The sequence below is a fragment of the Crocuta crocuta genome, unplaced genomic scaffold, assembly GCF_008692635.1.
Source record: "Crocuta crocuta isolate KB4526 unplaced genomic scaffold, BGI_CrCroc_1.0 scaffold184, whole genome shotgun sequence".
NCBI lineage: Eukaryota > Metazoa > Chordata > Mammalia > Carnivora > Hyaenidae > Crocuta > Crocuta crocuta.
The window spans coordinates 4,474,694-4,497,233 of record NW_027530006.1 but is presented as its reverse complement, the minus strand read 5'-3'; the positions used below and the strand labels follow the sequence as shown (position 1 = coordinate 4,497,233).

At 40.6% G+C, this 22,540-nt stretch overlaps 1 protein-coding gene across 5 annotated transcripts in view; it reads left to right on the top strand.

The window, feature by feature from the left end:
• Nucleotides 1-22,540, top strand: part of ITPR1 (inositol 1,4,5-trisphosphate receptor type 1) — a 331,759-nt gene that overhangs the window by 205,014 nt on the left and 104,205 nt on the right. For 3 of the 5 annotated variants that reach the window (XM_077763742.1, XM_077763743.1, XM_077763741.1), the window contains 2 exons: nt 504-615; nt 20,529-20,661. In XM_077763742.1, coding sequence (XP_077619868.1) covers nt 504-615; nt 20,529-20,661 — 245 coding nt within the window. Of the gene's footprint in view, nt 1-503; nt 616-6,227; nt 6,261-13,780; nt 13,817-15,003; nt 15,052-20,528; nt 20,662-22,540 lie in introns of all 5 variants that reach the window. The other 2 variants (XM_077763745.1, XM_077763744.1) reach the window with 2 other exon arrangements.

The following is a 22,540-nucleotide window of genomic DNA, read 5'->3' as shown; positions in this document are numbered from 1 at the left end:
TTAACTTGAGAGTTGGCTCTGCCTCTGAGTTTGGTACTTTCCTGGGCTCCTCAAAGGACAAGACTATAGGTAAAGCAACGGTGCTTTTGTCTTAACGATCATCCTCATGAGGTTTCTTATACTTTACATTTTGCCCATGTAACTGGCACTCCTCAGTGGATAAAGAGCTGCACTCTATAAACAAGTTTGAGCGGACTCTGTCCTATTTCTCTTCTCCCTATAATCTATCCTGTGTGGTAGACTCCTGCTTTGTGAGCCTTTTTGCTGTTACTGACCAGCAGGTGTCACCATTGAGACACTAACTGGCTGTTCTCGCTACAGTGACCGGCCGAGCGTGTTTAACCTGGGAGTCCTTGATAAATATTTGTTCATTTACTGCCTAGTTACAATAAGTTGTTTGTGAAGTGTTTTGTTTTTTTTTTGTTTGTTTGTTTGCTTGTTTAATTTAAATATCATTTCAGGGACTTAATGCATGGTTTCCCCTCCCCACCCCCCAAATTCAGGTTAATAAAGCATACTAAACAGCTGCTAGAGGAGAATGAAGAGAAACTCTGCATTAAGGTCCTACAGACTCTCAGAGAAATGATGACCAAAGATAGAGGCTATGGTGAAAAGGTACTGAATTTTATTTTCTTGTTAAAATAGTGTTTTCATATGAAATTGGCATGGGAGCATGAAATAGAAATCCACTGCAGTTCAGGTTTACTGACTGAGGGGTTAACTTTTTTAAAGCCAGTTATCCTGTCATGAAAGGTAGCTAAATCATATTCCTTCTCTTTATAAAGGCACATGTACTTAGTTGTCGTATAGGCTGCTCACCACATAGTGAATCTAATGTCAGGGAAATAGCAATAAGACTTTTCATCTAAATTCCCAATGAGAATGCAGACACCTCTTCTGTATCCCCGAGTGCATTCCTGAGTTTTGGGATCCAGCTAAGCATACCTGTGGGTTTACTTGCTTCTTCCTGGGGAGATGTTGGACAATCCTTGCAGTGTGCTAAGAAACTCCCTCTAGTTCTAACTGGAATTAAAGCAGGCACGCACATCACCATTTCTAGCTCACATTGGGAAATGGGCAATCCCTGGAACAGAATACTTCTTGGCATAGGCAGTGAGCAAGAGTGTGCAGAGACCATTCCTCAGTTTAGATTTTGATTCAGTGAGCAGGATAAAAACAATCTCATTGTGCCTCCTTTCTCTCCCCCTCCACCCCTCACTAAAAAAAATTGGGGCCTCAGTTTAAAATCTCACCAGTTTTCATTTGAAGGTAATATGTCACTAATTATCTCTAAGCCACTTTAGCAGCATTTCCTGAGTTGGTAAGTCGACTGAAGTCATTGATTTCTCAAAAAACACAGTAACTCATTGATTCCTATCTGTGAAGAAGCCATAATAATTAAATTACAGCTTTCTTTTTGAAAGTAGATGGTGATGACCAGATTATTCCTAGACGCCTGCAGGGATCCTGATTTCTAAGCTAAACAATATCTAATGTAAATATTAGAGCCATTTCACATATGAAAATCTTTAGATAAGAAAATAAAACAGCAAAGTACACAAGGCATTTAGCAGTATATATTCCTTCACTGTTCCCAGATCACACAGCTTTTAAATGTCATTCAATTTTTAAAATACATAAATTAAAAGGTGAATGAATGTTGACTAATGAGCAAATAAGTGTCTATAACTCAGGAATTTTGTGGTGGAAACCTGCTAGAAAAGAGTTTATAAATATAAATGATAGAAGTGAAGAACCGTCGTACAGATGAGAAATGATGGATGTCCTGTTGATACAAACACCTGTATAGGCACCTAGGTAGGTCTTGCACTAAAAAGAGAAGAAGAAAGAATAGGCAGAACTAACAGCATTTTTTTCACAAGATCTTTATTTTTCTTAGAGTGAGCTTTAAGAAATTTTTAAAAATATAATTCTAGTTACAGAAATACACTCTTCATAATAAGATAAAATCCACCAAAAGGGCCATAACCAGCTATGATATATTTGTAGCTCTGGGGGCATAAAACTTGATTTTAAAGGTGGAGACCAGTTTTCTCTTCTTTGGAATATCTGTTCATCTCTGTGACTGAGATTTTTATAGTAAACTTGGTGTCTACTCCCACGAATGTTACAAATTGTGACTATACTTCCATTTCTCTGAAGTTTTCTTTTTTATACCACGGAAAGTAGAAAAGCTAGGAGTCGAATCTGTTACTTGGCAGCTAAGTATGTCAGGGTGTTTTGGCTGTGTGGAAGGTAAGCTTACCCACTGGCTTTCCCTGCCTGCTGGTGCTAACTGGGAGACCATCATCACAGACCACGGGAGGTACCGGATCTGAGATGTTGTAGAGTTGTCTGGTATAAAGCTCACGGAAAATGATAAAGGCCAGGGGCTTTGAGAGGGCAGTAGGTGGAGGTCGCTATGAAAAAGTAAATTGTCAGAGTTGAGAGGAGCTTTTTGGGCCCTGGCACAGATTCTTTTTTCAGCTGGTGAAGAAATTAGCCACAGAGAGAGGCTTAAAGGAAAGATGGCAAGTCTTTGCAGTCCGGTTGAGGGCTGTCATTCCCCTTCAAGGAAGTGAAAATACTGTAGGTAGTTGTGGGAAATGCCATGCAACCAAGGAAGACATTCCAGGAACCCATGGTAGTCAACAGCTTCAATGCCTGTAGCACATACTTAGAATGCTTCTGGCCCTGTGCTTTGTGGGAAAATGCTACTTACCCCTTCACATTAATGGAATTTAAAGAGTTGGGGGAGGATGCAAAACTATTTCCGTTTCTTTCGATCCAGTAGTAGGTATTAAATTTGTCCTGTTTTATTAAGGCTTTTGAAAATGGTTTTGATGTTTTGCTGCCTGTCCCTGTTTGACTAAAGACTCATGACGTAAGCGGCAGGCCAGCTCTTTCAAGGGTGGAAGGAACCCAGAGCCAAAGAACTAACCTTTCTCAGGCAAACCAGTTGGCTTTAGTTGATAAAATAAATGAGGTGTTCTTTGGACTGGATGCTCAGGGCACAAGGGCAAGTGTGAGGTCATTTCCGTCTTCCTGGCCCAATTTTCCTATTAGTTGTCTCTTAAGTGGAATTTGTCCCATGACTAACACTCTTCTGGGATATGCAGAATTGTTCTGCCTCTCTGCCTTGTCCTGAGTCTTTGTGGCCATAGTCTGATCTGGCATTGCCTTGTCCAGCCCTCCCTTCGCAGACAAGAAGGCGATAGCAGAGAGCTGAACTGGCTTCCTAAGGTCACATGGCAAGTGTGTGACAGGATCAAAACTGAAAGCTGGGGTCTCGAATCCCTGTCCTTTCCTCCCACCCCCAGTGTGGTTTCTACCATGTCTGTGGGCCAAGTTTTCTTGTCTTCTAAGCCATAACCCTTAAAGATAATGAGAGATAGATGCCTCTATTCATCTCTACATTTTCTTTTTTAGTTTTTTTTTTTTAACTTTTTTAAATGTTTATTTTTGAGACAGAGAGAGAGAGAGACAGAGCACAAGCAGGGGAGAGGCAGAGAAAGAGGGAGCCACAGAATCTGAAGCAGGCTCCAGGCTCTGAGCTGTCAGCACAGAGTCCTATGCGGGGCTTGAACTCATGAACCATGAGATCATGACCTGAGCCCAAGTCAGAAGCTTAACTGACTAAGCCACCCAGGGCCCTAATCTCTACATTTTCATTCAACATTTAGTATTATCAAAGTCCCAGGTAAAAATGAAAGTTGAGATTTTCATTATTCTGTTTAAAAAAAAAAAAAAACATTGAACCATTGGCTTGCTTGTATGGATCTATTTGCCTGGGGGAAAAAGCCATTGAGTACTGCCACCCATATTACCAGGTACACTAAAACATAACAGAATCACTGTAACACTGAGTTATATTTTTAAATGCCATATATACCCATTAGTGTCCTAAAGTATGTCTTATATAGCAGTAAAATTCTTTGGCTTCTTATAAAGGCCACTACACTAAACATATCCCTTACCATATGTCATATCAGCCTCAGAGATATCAGTATTGTTATTAACTATTTTATTCTATTTATTTATTGGGGGAGAAAACTTAGGCTCAGAGAGGTTCAGAAACTTGCCTCGGGTCACACAGCTAATAATGGGGAAGCCAGGAATTCAAACTGAGACAAACACCCTGACTTCAGAGTCCTCACTCTTCTCCACTGTATCATTGGTGATTGACACCATTTGAAGTTCTCCCACAAGTTTAAGTTTCAGTTATGTTACATCATTATGTAAATGACCCGGGGCAATGGCCCTGATTGTGCTACGTGTCACAAGACTTAAATATCTAATCTTCAGCTCAGTTCTGACTTCTCACCTATTGAAAACAGTCTCCACTTGATGCCAACTTGCTTTACAAATTATGATTGTCTCAGAATCATTCAGAACCTGTGGTTTTGCTGAGCTCCCAAAAGAAAGCATCCAGTTGGTAAGTAGCCAGTGGTCAGCCCTCTTGTCTTGGTCAGCTCCCTGAGAAGTGCCTGTCCAAGAATTATCACAAATGATTCTAAGCTCAGGGATGCCAGAAGACTGTCAAAAAATTTAATCACAATCTTTTAGGAATAAAAAAAAAACACCATCTTTATTATGTCTCTGAAATGCTAAGGACTAGCAATGAATATTTGTCTCATAGAGTGGTAAATATAAAACACATACTACAAATGATCACCAAAATAATGATGGAATATGTTTTTGTCTGGTGCTTATAATGTCTTGCTATCCTATGTATTCAAAGTTAATAAACTGTAAAATTGTATCCGGACTTTACAACCACTCTTGTAGGCAATGCCTACTAAATTCTGCTTTTATTCCACAAATTAAACCATACCTTTATTTTTAAAAAATAACAGCAAAAGCTTCCCATGGCTAAACATCTCTAAAATTGAATCTGAATCTCTCTTTAACTCAAAGAACATCTAAAAGCCCCCTAGACCCACGTGCCACTAAAACATATGTACTGTGTTACACATTGGCTCCTCTGTAGTCTACTGTAGGTTTCTTATTAGTCAAAGAGCTTGCAAAGAAATTCAGAGGCCAACAATGAATATAAAAGCATATCTCAGAACTAATTTAAAATCTATTTTCCAGGGTCCCTGGGTGGCTCAAAGGGTTAAACGTCTGACTCTTGACTTTGGCTCAGGTCATGATCTCACAGTTTGTAAGACTGAGCCCTACGCTGGGCTCTGTGCTGACAACATAGAACCTGCTTGGGATCCTCACTCTCCTCACTCTTTCTCTCTCTCTTTCTCTCTCTCTCTCAAAATAAATAAATAAACACTTTTAAAAAATAAAATATTTCGTCTTCTGAATAGTAGTAGTTCTTCTACTACCAGAGAGTTTTTGACCTCAAGTAATGTCAGGGTTTTCATTTCATACTAATTGGCAGTACTTGGTAATTTACCAATGCTTCTTTTCTCTAGGTGAATAAAGTATGTCAGGGTTTCTAATAGAACCTGAAATCTGCAAATGTATTATTAACAAAGCATAGTAAAAATAACTCGGATCACTCCCCCCTTAAGCACACTTGTGATTAATGCTTTGTTTTCTTTTTCTTGAACTTGATGCTAATAAATAATTTACTTGTTAACTAATATCACTTGAGTTGGCTCTAATCATCTTTGGGGGGAAAACATTTCTTTTTCAATAATCAGTAGTACCGGAATATAGAGCTTCTGGTCTTAGGCTATGTCATCTATACTATTTGCTGAAATTGAACCTGGTTCCGATTTAGCTCAAATGCAGTTTAGACCCCAGGTTCCTCCTGAATGGTAAAATGAATGGAAAGAAAGAATTTTCTCCTAAGCTGAGTTGATCAGCTGTAGTGTTTGGCTCTCCTCTTTCCCATCCTCTTCTGAAAGAACATGGTTCTCGATTGGGCAATTTGCCCTCGCTCACAGCTCAGTTTGAGTTTTTACCTGTGCAAGAGAAAGGAAAGGTGCACCTCTGAGCTGTTGGTTAAGTGACCCATGAGGTTTGTTACTTGGCATGTGAACACGGTGGGGCAGCGTCCTGCCTGTCTGTTCTGGGCAGTGGGGCCGAGAGCAGATGTCACCGTGAGCTGTGGTAGTTAATGCCCCAGGTGCCTGCACCCCTTGAGATGGTCGCCATCTAACAGTGCTTCAATGTGGGGGACTTGGCGCTAAGAACACACTGACGAAGTTTCTAATGCTTCGTTTGCTGGTATTTCCTAACTTTTTTTCTCCCCTTTTTTTCTTTTCCAGCTAATTTCCATTGATGAATTGGATAATGCTGAGGTCCTAATTTCATTTTTTTTTAAATGTCCATGGTGATGTTTCCATGACACCCTTCCACTGAACACCGTGGTCTGTTCCTAGTCTTTGCAGTGTGTACTATCTGACTTTGTGTAGTGTGCCTTCTGGGCGTGAGCTGAGTCCTTTGTGTCTGTGTTAGCATTTCCCATGAGTTTGTTTGCCATTTGTCCTTGGAGATCCCATCTGAGTCTAGATAAAGATTTTCTAAACTGTGATAAGATTTCAATCATTCACTGTTTAGAATCTCAACTGAATTTGTGGTTGATGCTGGTTATTAACCTGTCTCTGAAACTCAGTGTTGATATTCATAAAGAGCTTTTCTGTCTGGATATAAAGCACCAATACAAAAAGAAATAACTGCATTCATACAGTTTGAAAGTAGTAAAAAGAAAAAAACAACAACACTATTCTCTTGGTCCCCATGTTGGAAGTTGTTGAGTGTGAGGGGGTCGTATAAAATTTTGTCAAAGTACATTGTAAATTCTAGAGTGCACATTGAGATTTTTCAGCTACAGGCTTGCAATGAGATTAGGAATGTACTATTCTCAGTGCTTTACATCTTGGGAAAATACCTGGAGATCAAGAAATATAATTGTCATCTGATGTTTTTACTTACCCAAAATTGTCCTGAGGACCAATGAGTGGTCATTGTGTGTGGGATTTGGGGACCTCTGAAATATTTTTGTTCTGTGAATATTTTCAGCATCTCCTACCATATATTTAGGTTGCAGTAAACGCTTGGTAAATGGCACTAGAATGTATTAATTTGGGGAATTAAAGTATATAAATGAGGGAGTTTAATTATGTGGCAAATGGAGCACCCTGGAAGAAAATTTTGTTAGACTTTGAAAAATCATTTATCTGGTCTACTTTTTAAGATGTCTATTAGTTCTTTTCACAGGCTAATTAATTCCTTATTTTGGGTAGGATAGAGCTACCAGATAGAATATGTTCTCTATTCTAATATCCACTACCATCATTTCAAAAATATTAAGAGATGGTTCAGATACATGTAAGGAGAGTTTGAGTCACAAACATAAAGCAAGTCATGATGAATTTCACAGAGTTCCCTCAGGAATGGAGCTCAGAGAGGTTAAGTAACTGGACTCAGCTCTCACAGCCATATAGGTTAAACGGAAGCTAGCACATGCTGGCTCACCTCCTCACCTGGTGCGCTTGCTGCTCTGCCACAGTAAACTCTGAGCAGAGACTTTTCCTTATATTAATCCCACGTGGACCATGGAGGAAGCCATACCCTCTGGGATGAATAGAAAGTGAGAAAAACAAAAGACTGTGTGGTGGCTTAATTAATCACTTTATACAGATTTTTGCCATTTCCTGTCTAGTTTATTCTCTTCCAAGTGTGTCCCTGAAAAATACCTAATGCTGACTTTGCGTGTGGGCACCTTCGGTTACTCTCCATTGTACCTGGTGTTGTAAATGCCTCATTGATTTGAACTGTTACTCTGAAATACAGAAGTTGTATTTCTACTCACTTAAGTACAAATGAAGTTAGAAAAGAAGATCTCCCCTAATCGGAGTCTGCAATGTTATTAATATACTGTTTTGCACCATAGTAATCACTTGATGTGTTTGCTTGCTCAAGATAGGACTTGGGTCTCCCGGCTGGGAGTTTATTGCTTGCTTATGGAAAGATTCCACAGTTGGAGCAGGTGTGTTTATAATTATACTCTAGGAAATAGAATACTGTCTGTTTATAAAAGAAGAATGTTCTGGCAGCCGCTTGGATTCTTTGAAAATTCCCTGAGGAAGCAACTGCGAATCCCCTCTTCATTGTTACCCCTGGCAACCGTCAGAGCCCTGGGACACCAACACTCTGTCCCCAGTCCCTCAGACTGTTGGATCTGGTCCTCTTATCAGGGATGTATGATTGGCCTTTATCATCAATGGCTGTTCTGGAAACTACCGCTGCTCCTGCAGTTTCTCCTCTACCCAGCCTTTTGTCAGCGTGTGTTGGTGGAAGCCTGCAGCCCACAGCTAGAGTTCTGCAGAAGCTTAATGAGAGAGTTCATGCTGGCCCAGGATACAGGCAAGGCATCACACCTAACTTGGCAACCACTGTTCGATTCTAAACATGGTGGGGAATCACCCCTGAAGTAGTGTAAGGCATATGTGGTGATCTGTGAAACCCTTATTGGGGAAGCACCACTGCCCCTTGATGATAGAGGCCACTTGGGCATCTCAAGGAAGGAGATGTGCTGTGAACAACTCATAAAAAAACAAAAACAAAAACAACACAGCGCCTCTGTGTCTCTGTCAGTGCTTTGAGAAAACAGGGTGAAATGAGGTCAGAGTCATGGAGTCCCTGCAAGGAAAGGGCATGGTATGGGGCCCTCCCAGCTGCCCTCTAGAACAAAATTTCATTTGAAACCAGGAAAAGAGAGGGTTTCTTTCTTCCTTTCATTTCTTTCTTTTTCTTTCTTTCTTTCTGACAAAAAAAGAGGCACAGTCTCCATCCTGCTCCCTGATTTTACCTTTACCTTGTGTTAGTTGAGGGGTACTGATTGGGTGGAGGAGAAAAGGAAACTACCATATTTGGGTTCCTGTCCCTTCAGCTCACTCTTAAAGTTTATAGCTTGATGAATTGTTATATATGCATATACACATTTCAAAATAGGAGAGGTTTCCATCATCTTTAGAAAGTCCTTGTATTTACCCATTCTTGGCTTTAAATGGACACCAATTGATGCTAACGACATGGAATTATATGACTGACATTTGAGTGCGTGTTACATTCCAGCCACAGTGTCGGGGGATATGAGTATGGTGATACCCCCACATAGGCACAGCGTCTTCTGATGTTTACAGTTCCATGGGGGAAACAGGCAGTAGTTCAAATTAATGTTCAGTGACAGCTGTCAACCAGCTGGAATGGAGAAGTACATGGATCCACAAGAACATATAGTTTAGGAACTTCCACCTGAGCAATATGGTCATGTAAGAGCTTAGGAGGTCAGGTAGCAACACCTGGGTAGCACCAGCAGGTAATCCTGTAAATCACCTTTCTAACATGTGAAGTGCTATGCTGACTCAACAGATGATCGTGATCAAATGCTCTAACTTGAGGTGGAGGCCGTGGGCAGAACAGTAATCCACCTCCTTTTCACGTATGTGTCTGTGAAAGAGAATGGTGTGTTTAGATAAGTGTGGGCTCTAGCTCAGTGGGACATACTGCATTTCTTCATATTTGAGATGTGATCCCCATTTAATCACTGTTGCTTAGACCCATGGAATCTCCAGAGCCCTTTGTGCCACCTTGGCCTTCCTGCATCGCAACAGAAGAGCTAGAGTGGCTTGCCCACTTGTTGGGAGTGGCTGCAGCCCACTTAATGTCAGCCCTCAGCTTACCCCACCTAGAGCTGCTTCTGCAAGCAAAGGATGCCACCAACGGAGAATTTTGTAAGATTCACTTGGTGGGAGGAGGGGAGAAGAGAAACACCAGAATTATTATTAAATTTCACCTTCAGGGGGCGTTCTCATGACGTCCAACCCAGGCTGGAGGTGTCCTACTTTTTTACATTGCTGTGAACTGCTGGGTTGGGCACCTGCCAACATTCAGGCAGCAGTTACATAAGAGCTTCTTTTTTTCCTGGAATTTAGGCTCACTGCTGATGTGTGACCTTCAGCAGTAATTGCCAATAAATGCAGTGGGGTTGTTTACTGTTAGACACTAGCAACCATAGAGCAAACAAACTCGATTCAGAGCATACAGAAGCTGTTGCAGACTCTATGGACAATCTGGGTTTTTAATATAGTGAGATTATTCCACAGTGACTAGAGTTGTATAATTTAGTTAAGTCAGTTGTATTTTTTAAAAATGAACTTCACTATTGAGTTTCTATGAATGTGTTCTATAAAGGTGAAACTGCATCATTGGGACTAAATAATTTTTAATTTTGTTTCTAAAACCAAATACCATTAATAAAGGGCATTGTGTTAGCAAATGTGATGGTTTTAAATTGCTCTGCTAAAATGCATAGGTCATCTATATTGGCTCAATTTTCATTAAAGCTTTCTGATCTCTTAAGGTGGGTTTGCATAGGCTCATGAAGGACTGGTCCCAGCAAGCCTGTTCACTGTTGGCTGGTTGGTTGGTTTCCCTCTTCTGAGGTTTTGAGTGGGTGAAGAGGAATCAGAGGCTGATTCAGGGCTGCTGGAGTTCATACATTCCCTTTGATGTGCCGATAATGAGGGCCATAATGTTTGCGTTTCTTAAACTGTATTCAGCTTCTGCTAGGGATGGTCCATGGAAAAAGACCTCATCTTTCAAAGAAAAATTCTAGAAACCCATAGTTAATAGGATGATTTATGATGACAGCAGCAGAAAACAAAAGTGTGTTGTTGGGTTTTTTTTCTTTACAAGGCTGTGGTCTGTGCTAGCCTATTGGAGGCATACATGAAATATTATGTATGTTTGTGTGTCAGTGGGTAGTCTACATATACCGGAAGTAAGTGTATAGTCTGGGAAGACTAAGAGTTGCTTTTTTTTTTTTTAAGATGAGAGGGTATGATTTCCTTTATTTATAGTAGAAGCTCATCCTTTTATAAAATGCATGGCACATTACATATTGATAGCCTGTCAGTGTCTTACAAGCACATACCTAGTTACTACTCAAGTACCATAGTTATGATGCCTTGATTTGTGGTCTCACCCAAGAAGGACACTTGGGATTCAGTGACTTGAGATTCCTGTTGAATTTCTCCTTAAAAGCCAGTCATTTGAAATCTTTTTTCAATTACATTTTGCTGACCTTGACTAAAAGCACTGGGAAGACTTAAGATGAGAGAAGAAATAGGAATCGGCAGTAGGGTGCAGTCATGGGTTTCTAAGTTTAAAACCAGGCAGCATCAGACCATCATGCATCACCTGCTGGTTTGGGAGGCCTTGCCTTGATTGCAGATGTCAGTACCTGAATATAGTGACTGATCCTGGGAATAAGGTGGGGAGGACAAGACTTGTCAGAAAGCAGACATGACCGTTCTCTCTCTCTCTCTCTCTCTCTCTCTCTCTCAGCATCCTTCCTTCATGTGTGGTCACTGAGGATTCATTAAAAAAAAATTAACTTGATAATGAAAATGTGCTGAGAAAAATAACTTCATGTATTTAGTAAACATTATCTATTGCTTTTGGTATTTATGTAGTTATTATCCTATTTGAATAATGTAGCTTATTATGAATATGCTTCTATTTTTCAAAATTTCAAGTTATTGCCATGAAATAACCTCATCCTCAAGGAAATAGAGCTGAAATCCTAATAGGTAGTGCTGGTAGATGCCATCAGAGTTGTTGTTGTTTACCAAATTATATGCCAAGTATGGTTGGCCGTTGCCATGCCTGAACTCATTTTATGTCCTAGCAAGTTGTATTATTTAGGGAACTGGCTGTTAAATATTATGAAATGAAGTTTACTGAAAACACACCAAGCACTGTTTAATGTTTTAACTGGAAGAAATCCTCAAGAATATGTGCTCCAGTCTCCTTGACTACAGGTCAGGACATGGAGGCCCAAAGAGGTTCAGTGACTGGCTCGGCTTCATGTAAAGCTGGTGCCTCCATGAGCTTCTGGACACATGACGCTGTGCAGCATGTTGGATCCTATTCTGTTCCATTTCATGAATGGACAGCATTAAAAGCTATCCTTCTGTTTATGTAGTGACTTCCGAGGCTATACAGCCTCCTCTGTTGTCTCAAAAGGCTTCATGAGATGTTCAAGGAGAAAAGATATTTTTAATTTCATCTTTATTTTGGAAATAAATTGCAAAACAGGCAGGATGCAGTGGAGTGACTGTACAATCATAAGGCGTATCAGAAGCCACTGAAGCCTGAGTGATGAAGACATAGCCATTTAGTACCTATGAGCGTTCTAAGCATGTTCAGGATGCTTCTTTGGACAAAGAGGTGTCAGGCAGGAGAATTTACAAAACCAGTCCCAACCCTACCACTTCCAAGCTCTCTCTTCTTCATTTCCTTTAACTTTTGTTTGGATTGGGAAAGGAGTAGGACAGTAGCTCTCGGGTTCCTCCAGTAAACCGTGCCTAGAATTCTTTTGTTCTAATCCTACATGTTCGCTATAAAAGGATATGTTAGTGGGAATGTGGCCAGTGCAAATAGTAGAAGATAACATGTTTTTCCATTGATACCTCTGACTGCTCTAAAGTGCATGGGCCATTGCTTTAATTCTGCTTTTTCTTCTGTGTCCCTTTTGCACTGAGATAGCAAAAATGATTACACAGTTTTAATTCTTTAGCCTAAAGCATACAAAAAAGAATAGAGTTAAAGTGTTTTCTTGGGTCACGATATTATTTATGTCTTGGAAAGACTTATAACTGACCTCTATTTCTATTTTCCTGGCCGTGCTTCCTTCAGTCCTTCCTGCCACTCTGTGTCCCCATCCCAACAGGAAGCTCAGTGCCTGGGAGATACATTCCCCACCCTGAGGTTATGAGAGTTGGGTTCATGTCTCAAAAGTCTCCTGTGCACTGTTGAGTTAGCAGCCCTCTGTCTATGGCCCCACTGTTCCTGGAGAATTGCTTTAATCTCTGTACTTAAAGAGATGTCCTATATATTTTTTTCATTTTACCTGTTGAAAAATAGAAAACAAGACACATGATGTTGTATAATAACATTCTCATATCAAGAACATTTTTTCCATCTGGGGGATCAAACCACCAAGGAGGTGGTTGCATTGAGCTGGATTGAGACACCACCACCAGACTTCACAGGTTTAGTCCTTCTGTGCTTTGAACACCTCCTCTGGCTCACCACCCAGCAGCCACACCCCCGCCTGACCATGGGTGTGCTGTGTAGCTGGAGCACTGCTAAGGTGGGCCAAGGTCACTCACTTGCAGCGGGAGCCTTGGCCTCATTCCATAGTCCCAAACTGTACCTTGAACCAGCCAGCCATGCCGTGTGCGTGACTTTGGTCCAGGGAGGTCTGGGTGGGGTCTGGCGGTTACATCTGACATCAGTTCCCTGCTCGGAGCATATGCCTTATGGAGGACAGTCGTGGCGCTGTCTTTCACAAGCTTTGGGCCCCTGGGAAAGAAACTGCCCCCGAGACCTCTGTTGTCATTACTCACCCCCAACTCCCTCCCTGCACCTCTGCGGATACGCCCTGGAATCGCTTTTCCTCTCTTGGTGGATGATCAAAACACAGGTGTGCACTGTTCCTTTGGCATCCTTTTTTTTTTTTTTTTTTTTATACAGATTTCCTCCTTGGTCATTAGTAGTCTTTTGTTTCTTATTTTAGGTAAATTTCCCTATTTCAGGCCAATTGTTCCTTCCAGCACAACCACATTTAGTCCAATTTAAAAGAGAAATTATCTCTCTACCTCAGTTGCTGAAGACGTGGTATAGCCAGCTCACCTCATCTTTGATCTTGCCTTCTGTGTTTTGTCCTTGAGTGTTGGTCTCTGGATTTCTTTGTGGCCCTTGAGATTCTAGTGCCATAACTAACATGCTTTGTTTTACTCCCAACTAGCTACCACAAGCTCCGGATTCTGAGAACTCCACAGAGGTGTGTGTTGCTCCTATATTTGCAAAGACAGCAAATATGGGTGCTTCTCAGTTGTCCTGGTTGAGTGTCTGAGTTGTCATGGGGGAATTTCTGTCCCAGTGGTAGACGCAGGAGGGAAGTCTTCTAGCCGGGCTGGGAACTGATGGTTTCTGTAAGTGAGTTGGCTCTCCATGTAGAAAGTTCTGAGTTGCTGGAGGTAAACCAAAGCATCCCTCCAGGTGAGGAGATAGGGCTCTCTGAAGGCTTTCACACAAAACTGTCTCCGTCGTGAAATGTTCATTTGAAAGACTCTGGAATGTCAAGACCTTTCTGTTGTTACACAAAATAGATTCTGGGTCTTGTGGAGAGATGATACATTTGAAGTTCTGGATATTAATGTATAGTTTTGGTGAAAGCTGCTAATAAAGTCATAGTTTCACATTGCACTCTTTCTCTTCTTCCTATTGCTAACTAATCTCATTAAATGAGGGACTAGAATTAATTAAGTCATCTAAAGTCATAGAGAAGCTTTCTGGGGAGGCATATTCCTAAGTATCAAAATTTACCTTCAGAAACTATTCTAAAACCAGAGTAGGGTAAAGCATGAATGAAGCTCACTTGCTTTGAGAAAAGTCTAATGAAGATCCTAAAAATGAAACAGATTACCAGATAGCTGAGTTGCAGTGTGGATGCTCTATAATGATCAGTCTAATACGCTTATCAGAGCTTTTAACTGTTAGTAGCTTGGATTAGAATGCTGGGTACTGGTGGGTCCAGGAGAGCCGAGGTGCCGTGTATGTGTCTGCTCAGAAGTGTATGCATTGATGTACTTACGCATGTGTCGTGCAGTTATGCATGTATGAATTGTGAGGACCTGCCCTGTTGTGTCTTGCATTGTAATCCCTTTGGGTTCATGTAAAAGTATGACCAAAGAGTCATAAGCCTGCTCACTTTAAACAGTGCATTAGGGTTGGGGGACAGGACAGTTGTAAGGCAGTATTCAAAGTAATTGAACACTAATATGCATCTGGGGAAAATATTTTAAGGGCCTATAATCCTTTTGTGTAACTCTTTGCTCATTATGAGCTCTTGGTGTGTGTGGTTTTTTTCTTTTTCTTTTTCTTTTTTTTTTTGGTGTGTGTGACTGATACTGAAGACAGTTGTGTCTGCCTAGTGTACTTAAAATGGAATTTCTGCATGCTTAGCAGGAACTTGAACCGAGTCCCCCCCTGAGGCAACTGGAAGACCATAAAAGGGTATGTAGTCTTGGATGTTGGGAGCTAATGACCATAACACCATACACTGTAATTTAAAGACAGCTTTTGTTGGTGTTGATATTCTTAAAGCATTAATTGGCTCAGGACCAATCACAGCCATTTGTATCAGTGAGGCTAATTGGTAAGTCTATCTATTACCTGCCTTTAGGGCTCAGAGCCCTATACCTTGCCAATCTCAAATAATGACCAGTGAGCTAATAAGCTTTTCATGACCTCTCTTCTTTTTCTGTAGTGGCTTTCTAGTTAGGTGAAGTCTTAACTTTTTTTTCATAAACAATTGATGATCATTATGGATAATTTATAATGTATAGTGAAAAACTTCATAATTCTACTACTCAGTTATAAAAACAGCTAGTGATAAATTTCCTCTGCCCAGTTTTTATACAGATGTGAATATGTGCCCATGAGCATTTTCACTATCCTTGGAATTAGTCTAAGTGTGCAACTTGTATACCTTGCTTTTGTCATTTAATATTATTTATGGTCATTTTCTTTGAAAGTCTTTGAAAGTTAATAGCTGTCTAAGGTTCCACAATATAACAAGTGGTCTGTAATTTTTTTCCTTTGATGAAGAAATGAAGAAATGTGTACAACTTTGGATAGATTCCTAGAAGGAACACTCTTAGGCTAAAGGATAGATATTTCTTAAGGTGCTGATTATGCATTGCCAAACCATTTTCTACAAGGCCTACATACATCATTACCATGCCTACCAATTCATGTTATTCATTTTGGAAGATAACCAGATAGCCTGGATTTCTGAGTACTTAACATATGCCAGTTACTGTGCTAAGGCTTTTACATATGTTCACTCATCAGTTTCTGTTACTGCTGACGTTGACCCAGTGACACAGCCTTCATCCCATTTCACACATTAGGAAACTGAGACACAGGATGATAAAGTACTTTACTCACAGTCATGGGGATAGAACATGAGTAGTTATTGCAAAGACTACCTTGGAATTGTGGTCATCAGTGTCCTGGAGGATTTATGCCTGAGATCAATGGGTAGCATGTTGCACCTTTGTTCTGCTCACACGCTCCAGCCCCTGCCCTGTCCCACTACGTCCCAAATTATTCCCATTCTTCTGCACTTATTCCCATCTCTTCTGCACAGAGAGTCCTTCCTCTCTGGCATCTTGGATCTCTTGGAGTTCATTGATGGAGGGTCCCTTGCATTCCTGTGTTTTCTGTCCTTGCCTGCCCTTTAAGAATTACCATAGGTCTTAGAGGTAGCTGGTAAAGACCCACAGCCATCCCTCATGTCCTAAGTTCCCAGGGGCCACAGTGTTGAATGCTGCACAAGCATGTAAGCTTTAGAATTAGATAAAAGTTCTGGGGCGCCTGGGTGGCTTAGTCGGTTAAGCGTCCGACTTTCGCTTAGGTCATGATCTCGCGGTTCATGGGTTTGAGCCCCGCGTCGAGCTCTCTGCTAACTGCCAGCTCAGAGCCTGGAGCCTGTTTCAGAGTCTGTGACTCCCTCTCTCTCTGACCCTCCCCTGCTCACGCTGTCTCTCTCTCTCTCTCTCCTAGAAATAAATAAAACATTAAAAAAAAATTAAAAAAAAAAAAGAATTAGATACAAGTTCAGGTCTCCCTTTGCCAAGCCCTAGCAGTGTGATATGGGGCCTCAGTTCCTTCTGTTGTAAAATGGGGCCATTAATAGGCTCTACCCCTTAGGACTGTTCTGCTGGGCTCTGCACGTGAGGCACTTAAGCACAGTGGCTGGAATATGATAAGAAATGCTAACTGCTGTAGCTATCTTGCAGCTTAAAACACTTCAGTGATTTGATAGTAGTAACAAAGGCAGGTGTTTTAAAATTGAGGCGCTACCTTAGTGCTGAGTAAGATGTGAAAGGCCCACCACTCATGTGAGGGGGTGATCTTTCCTGCAGCACATGATTTTTAAGTGGCTGGAACCTGGGAAGCCAGAAAGTTACTTTTTCTCTCCTAGGTGAGTGGTAATATTAACTCCTTAGTGCCTTGTTTAACACTTGGCTGTATTCCCACCTGTCCTTACCCACTAGTCCAATAGAAATGAAAGTTGTTTGAACAGACTGCAAGGCAGGAGCTTGGTTTCATGACTCTCCATCACTGATCTACCATTTTTTTTACAGTTTTAAAGTTATACTTCCTGCAAAAGAAACCCTTGGCCTTTGCCTTTTCTCAGTCATAATGTGTGTGTGGAATTTCTTACCAAGACAAATATCTGATATTTGTTTGTGTACTATAGGTGTAAACAGCTAGGAGAAAAATTACTTTTATTTTTTAAAAAGGGTTGCATGGCCAAATGTTAAAACCAAAGAAGTGTTAGGGGAGTTTGGTTTTGAGGTTTTTTCCTCCTTTTCTGCAATCAGGTTTCTGAGCCTAGTACGTTGTGAACAGTTTTGGGCTCTTGAGTAATTTATATCACAATGATTAGGAAGGCTTTTCTCTGCGGATTTTGATTTTTCCTAAATTAAACCACTGGCTCAGAAAACAGAATTTTTCTTCAACCTAAGTTTTTACACTAGGGATTTGCATAACTTTTTATAATGTTGTCCATTTTCTTTTTCCCTTTTTACCTAAAATTATCAATCTTTATTCTTTCAGAAAAGGAATAAATCTTGTTAAAAAAAAAAAGAAAGAAAAGGCAAATCCCACATGCAGCTTAAACTTGTGTGTGTGTGTGTGTGTGTAGAGAAGGTGAGGTGAATATGTGCCAAAACCCTTATAATAGAGAAAAAAAATAAAAGTTTGTAGGGTAGAATGTACGTGTGTGTGTTTTTCCATAATTAGCACATTTCATGATATTCTCTTATGGGGGAAAATGTACCATTTGATGCATCAGTTGCTATGGTAACTGCCAGGGTTTTTCTGTGGAAAGAGAGACAAAATGGTAATGTGAGATCCCTTTGTAACTTCAGTTGGCATCCAAGCTGCATAAATGTGAAGTTCCTGTTGCTGGAGTCCACGTGTTCCCAGACGGCATGTGTTCCTTTCTTTACCTCCTGCCTGCTTGATTACACACTGACCACCGTCTTGCTAATTCCCTTTGAACTCAGGACCGGAAAACCTGAGTCTCTCCTAACTAAAGTGCAATTATAGTGCGAAAGCTGTGGTTGACACTTGCTTAAAGATGCGTGTTTCTCACTTGGTCACAGTCACCCTGCCCGTGACTCGACCATTCAACCCTACGATCTTCCAGATGCTTGCCAGGACGGCAGCATTGGCTGTCTTCTGCGATTGCCGCTTGTACGTCTCAACTCTGCTGTCTCCCTCTCAAACAGTGTCCCTGTGATGCCCAAAGGGATCCAGTTAGAGAATCTGTCAGCCATTCCCTATTGTGGGAATTCAAAGTCTGTATGTTCCTGAAAGAAAATCCAATAGATACATCATTATGTTGAAAAAAAAATCACATTCAATCTCCTGTTACATTCAATGTGTGGAGGTAACCTTTTCTTTTCACTTTTTCTTTCTGAGTAGGCTTTTTTTTAAACTATCCTCTGAAATTTGTATTTCTCTTACAAAGTCAGCCTTTCAGTAGTATTGACATTTTAACAATATTTATTCTTCCAATCCATGAGTATGTTTTTCCATTTCTTTGTGTCTTCTTCAGTTTTCTTCATAAAAAAAATTAAGTCAGCCTTTCAAATCACCATGCTCTCAGTGACTGCTTTGGAGAGTATCGATGTGTTTGTACTGGTCATGTAGACATAAACACCAGCACAGCTATACCTTCATAACAAAAATGTGGTTTTCTAAGCCACTAAAGAATACTGTACCAAACGCAATCTATTTAAAAAGTACATGAAAATCTCAGAAATAACTTCCCCGTCAGAAGCAACTCTTGGAATTCTGTGTTTACAGCAGTTCAAGGTGGGAAACAAGTCTTATGAGCCAATAGAAGTACCCTCCTTTGCTGAACTACAATGAGAGACATTTGTGGATAGAATGGAAGAAAATAGAGATTTTTCTATTTCCTGAGCTTTGAGTTAAAAATCAGTACTGCCCACCCCTCCCCTCCTGTTTATCCCATCCCAGTTTGTCCCTGGAGTCTTTGACCAACAGCATGAGTTAAGAGAGAAGAAAAATTTGGCATTGTACCCCTGGGACCTTACTTGATTTTGACGCTGAATTAAGGTGTTTTCTTCCTTCCTCCTTTGTTCCCTTCCCACCTCCTTCTGGCCCCCTGGCGTCTCTGCCACTCTCAGGGTCCTTCCTGGCCTTCTTGTCTGTTCATCCCATCTTACTTTGCAGACAGCCTACTTGAAGGCTCCAGACCTATTCTTGGAGCTAATTAACAAATCACTTTAAATTCTTCTGGCTCGTGTTACCGTTGCAGGTCTCTTCAGAAGAACTCTTGAGCCTCTATTTTAGACACCTGCTATATTTCAGCACGCCTTCTCTCTGCTAGACTTCTCACTTACCCCTCCTGATGATATGCCAGAGGCACTCCAGGCCTTACTACTTTGTCCCTGGGAAAGAGTGTGGGGGAGAACCATACAGCCTCTGACTTTCAGAAGCTTCCAGACTGGGAGGTGGCCTGGGAGTCACGTAGCATAACTGAAAGTGGAATAGAGCTGAGAATAAAATCCTGCTGCTTTTTGCCGCTCTGCCAGTGTCCCCACGGTGTTAGAGAACAAATCACAGTTTTATTTATTTATTTATTTACTTTGGTTGGAGTTGTGGGAAAGAGATGTCTTCTCTCCAAGATTCCTTTGATGGTTATATTTTTGAAACATTTTATTGCGGAAATGTTCAAATATACACAAGAAGAACCAGAAGACTTTTGAGAAGCCACATGTATAACTCGGCTTCAACAACCGTCAGCTCGTTGCTGCCTTTCTGTCATTTATATCCCTACCTACTCCCCTCCCTTATTATTTCAAAGCAAATGTCAAATGTCATTTCATCCATGGTGCTTATTTTTTGAATGACATGTCTGATATCTGCCACTTACTTTACATAGCATTTTTCTTCACTTGACCCATTGACTGTTTCTATTGGAAAGGCTTACTTTTAGTTTATCATATCATTATACAGTATTACTTTTATGTCTTAATACAATCTTGGGAATAAACTCAGTGCCTGGAGTAACATTTTCATACTGCTATGTGAAAGATGACCTGTAAAATTCTCATTTTGTCTGAATTTTATTGGCTTGCCCCAAAGGGACTTTATTGTTTTTGTTGTTATTTACCCTTCAAAATTAATGTTCTGTATTCATCACCGTGAGAGAGAGTTCTTGAGATATTTAATATTCTAGATTGCTGCTTTTTTTTAATGATGTGGTTTCCTGAGAAAATATTGAAGAAGTTAACTTCACAGCTTCCAAATGCTTTTATTAATAATTTATTTTTTCACTGAGTGAAACTGAGCCAATTATAACTGAGTACCCCTGTGTTTTTTGAATGTTAGTAGCTCAGTTATGCATTGAATTCAGAACCTGATTTCATTATCCTGTTTGAATTAAGGGTGAGGCGCTCAGGCAAATTTTGGTCAACCGTTACTATGGAAACATCAGACCTTCAGGAAGAAGAGAAAGCCTCACCAGCTTTGGCAATGGCCCGCTGTCACCAGGAGGACCCAGCAAGCCTGGGGGAGGAGGTAGGCTGTGTTGTGTGCTAATTAGCTGCACGTGTGAATTGAGTGTGCCACATGAGAGCTACATGTTTCTACTTAACAGGTTGAAACTCTGACAGATGAATTTGGGTTGGGAGTGTGTTTTCTAGCAACTTGTTTTGTCTTTGGTCTACCATCAAAGTGATAGCTAAAAATATTTCCCTGCAGTTAGATATTGGCTAAGTCTCTTGCCCCTCTTTCCAGTATAGCAGCCCTCTTGGTGATTTTTGAATGACTCAAGGAACTTGATTTCACTGCCCATTTTCTTGTGGTGATTAGGAATCATTCTTCCCGTTAAATAACAATGATGTTAGCAGTGAGAATGGCGAAAGCTCCCATTTATGGTATAGATGAGTGCCAGGGGCTCTCCCCAGTGTTCTACATTCTTGTTTGCTTCTCAGAGTTCTCCGTTCTATGGGAGGTAGTGCTGCTATCTCTTTTTAACAAAGAAAATGGAAGCTTATTAGTGACTGGTCTATAATTTGAACCTTGATATAGCTAATTCTAATGCCTATGCTCTGAGCCTCCCAAATTCTTAAAAGAGTTTACCTCCTCACCACCAAAAAAAAAAAAAGGCCCATCCAGAATTGCTTAAAAATAAATCCTTAAAGATGTTAAAAACATGGTCAACACAATTACAGGTAGAAGTTGCAAGAACTTTGAACTCAACTGTGGGTATTGATTTGGGACCGGGGGGGCAGGGGGCAGTACAGGAGCTTATTGCTTGAAGCACAAATATGGCTTGTCTGATTCCCTGTCTCTAACAGTGACCGTTATGGGCTGCAGATTTTGTAGGTAACACCTAATATTTGGCGATTAATAAAGTTAGCCTAGCAGTTTCTGGGAAAGGACCTTGAATTTCTCACCAGATAAAAACTTGAGGCATATGTGCTCCCTTCATGGGGCTGCGCAGCTTCAGTGCAGATGCACTTCGCAGACCGTTCCAGGAACAGGACCCTAGCATTTCATCTGAAAGTTCCCAGGGATTGTCAAGCAGAAGTTCCTCACATAACATCTTAAAGCTGTTTCACTTTACTTTCTGTAGTGGGGTGACTCCACAAATATGTGAGGCCTGAGGAGGCATTAGGAGAGTGTTCGGGTGTTTAGAAATGAATCAGAGACCAATTCTTCTTTAAAAAACTATAAGAGAGAAGATTGACAACCCAATTTCTATTCTGCAGTATGGATATAATGGATCTAGATAGTCAAGATAAGCAGGTGGCATTTGAATTGAGGTCTGCAGGGAAAGGCTGATATATGATTTTGTTTTTTGTTTTTGTTTTTTTTTTTGAAATTGATCAGCCCATGTCCCCATGTACATTAATGTTTCAGTTATTGCCAATAATAGTGCAAGGCAAGTTCTTAAATAGGCACTTTCTAAACACAGTTGGAATCCATTCTACTAAATGACATATACTCTGTCTTCTTAAGTTTATTCATGTCATCTCAGGCTCAGTGTGGATGGGAATTTGATTTGTTTCCTCCACTCTCCTATCCCCAGCTCTTGGCTCCATGCCAAGCACCGAGTAACTATTGAATGAATGAACAGACAGATAAATTATGTGAAAGGGTGAGTTTGGGGCTAGCTAGGGTGGGTTTGTTAGAAACAGGGCTAACATCATTGTTAATAGATTTTATTTTTTTAAGAATGTTCTAAGACATGTATAAGTTTGATTTATCTCTTGAACTCAAGCTAGTTCTTGATAATTCTGCACCAAGTCACTGTAGTCTAATGCCAGGGAGACTGTTAGCTGGGTGGCTTTAGGTCTCTTGCTAGAAATATATCCTTCTTCATCTTCTCGGCCTACATTCAGTTACCATCTCTGCTACTTATAAGCTGGGTGTCTCCCTTGAAGACAAGTGA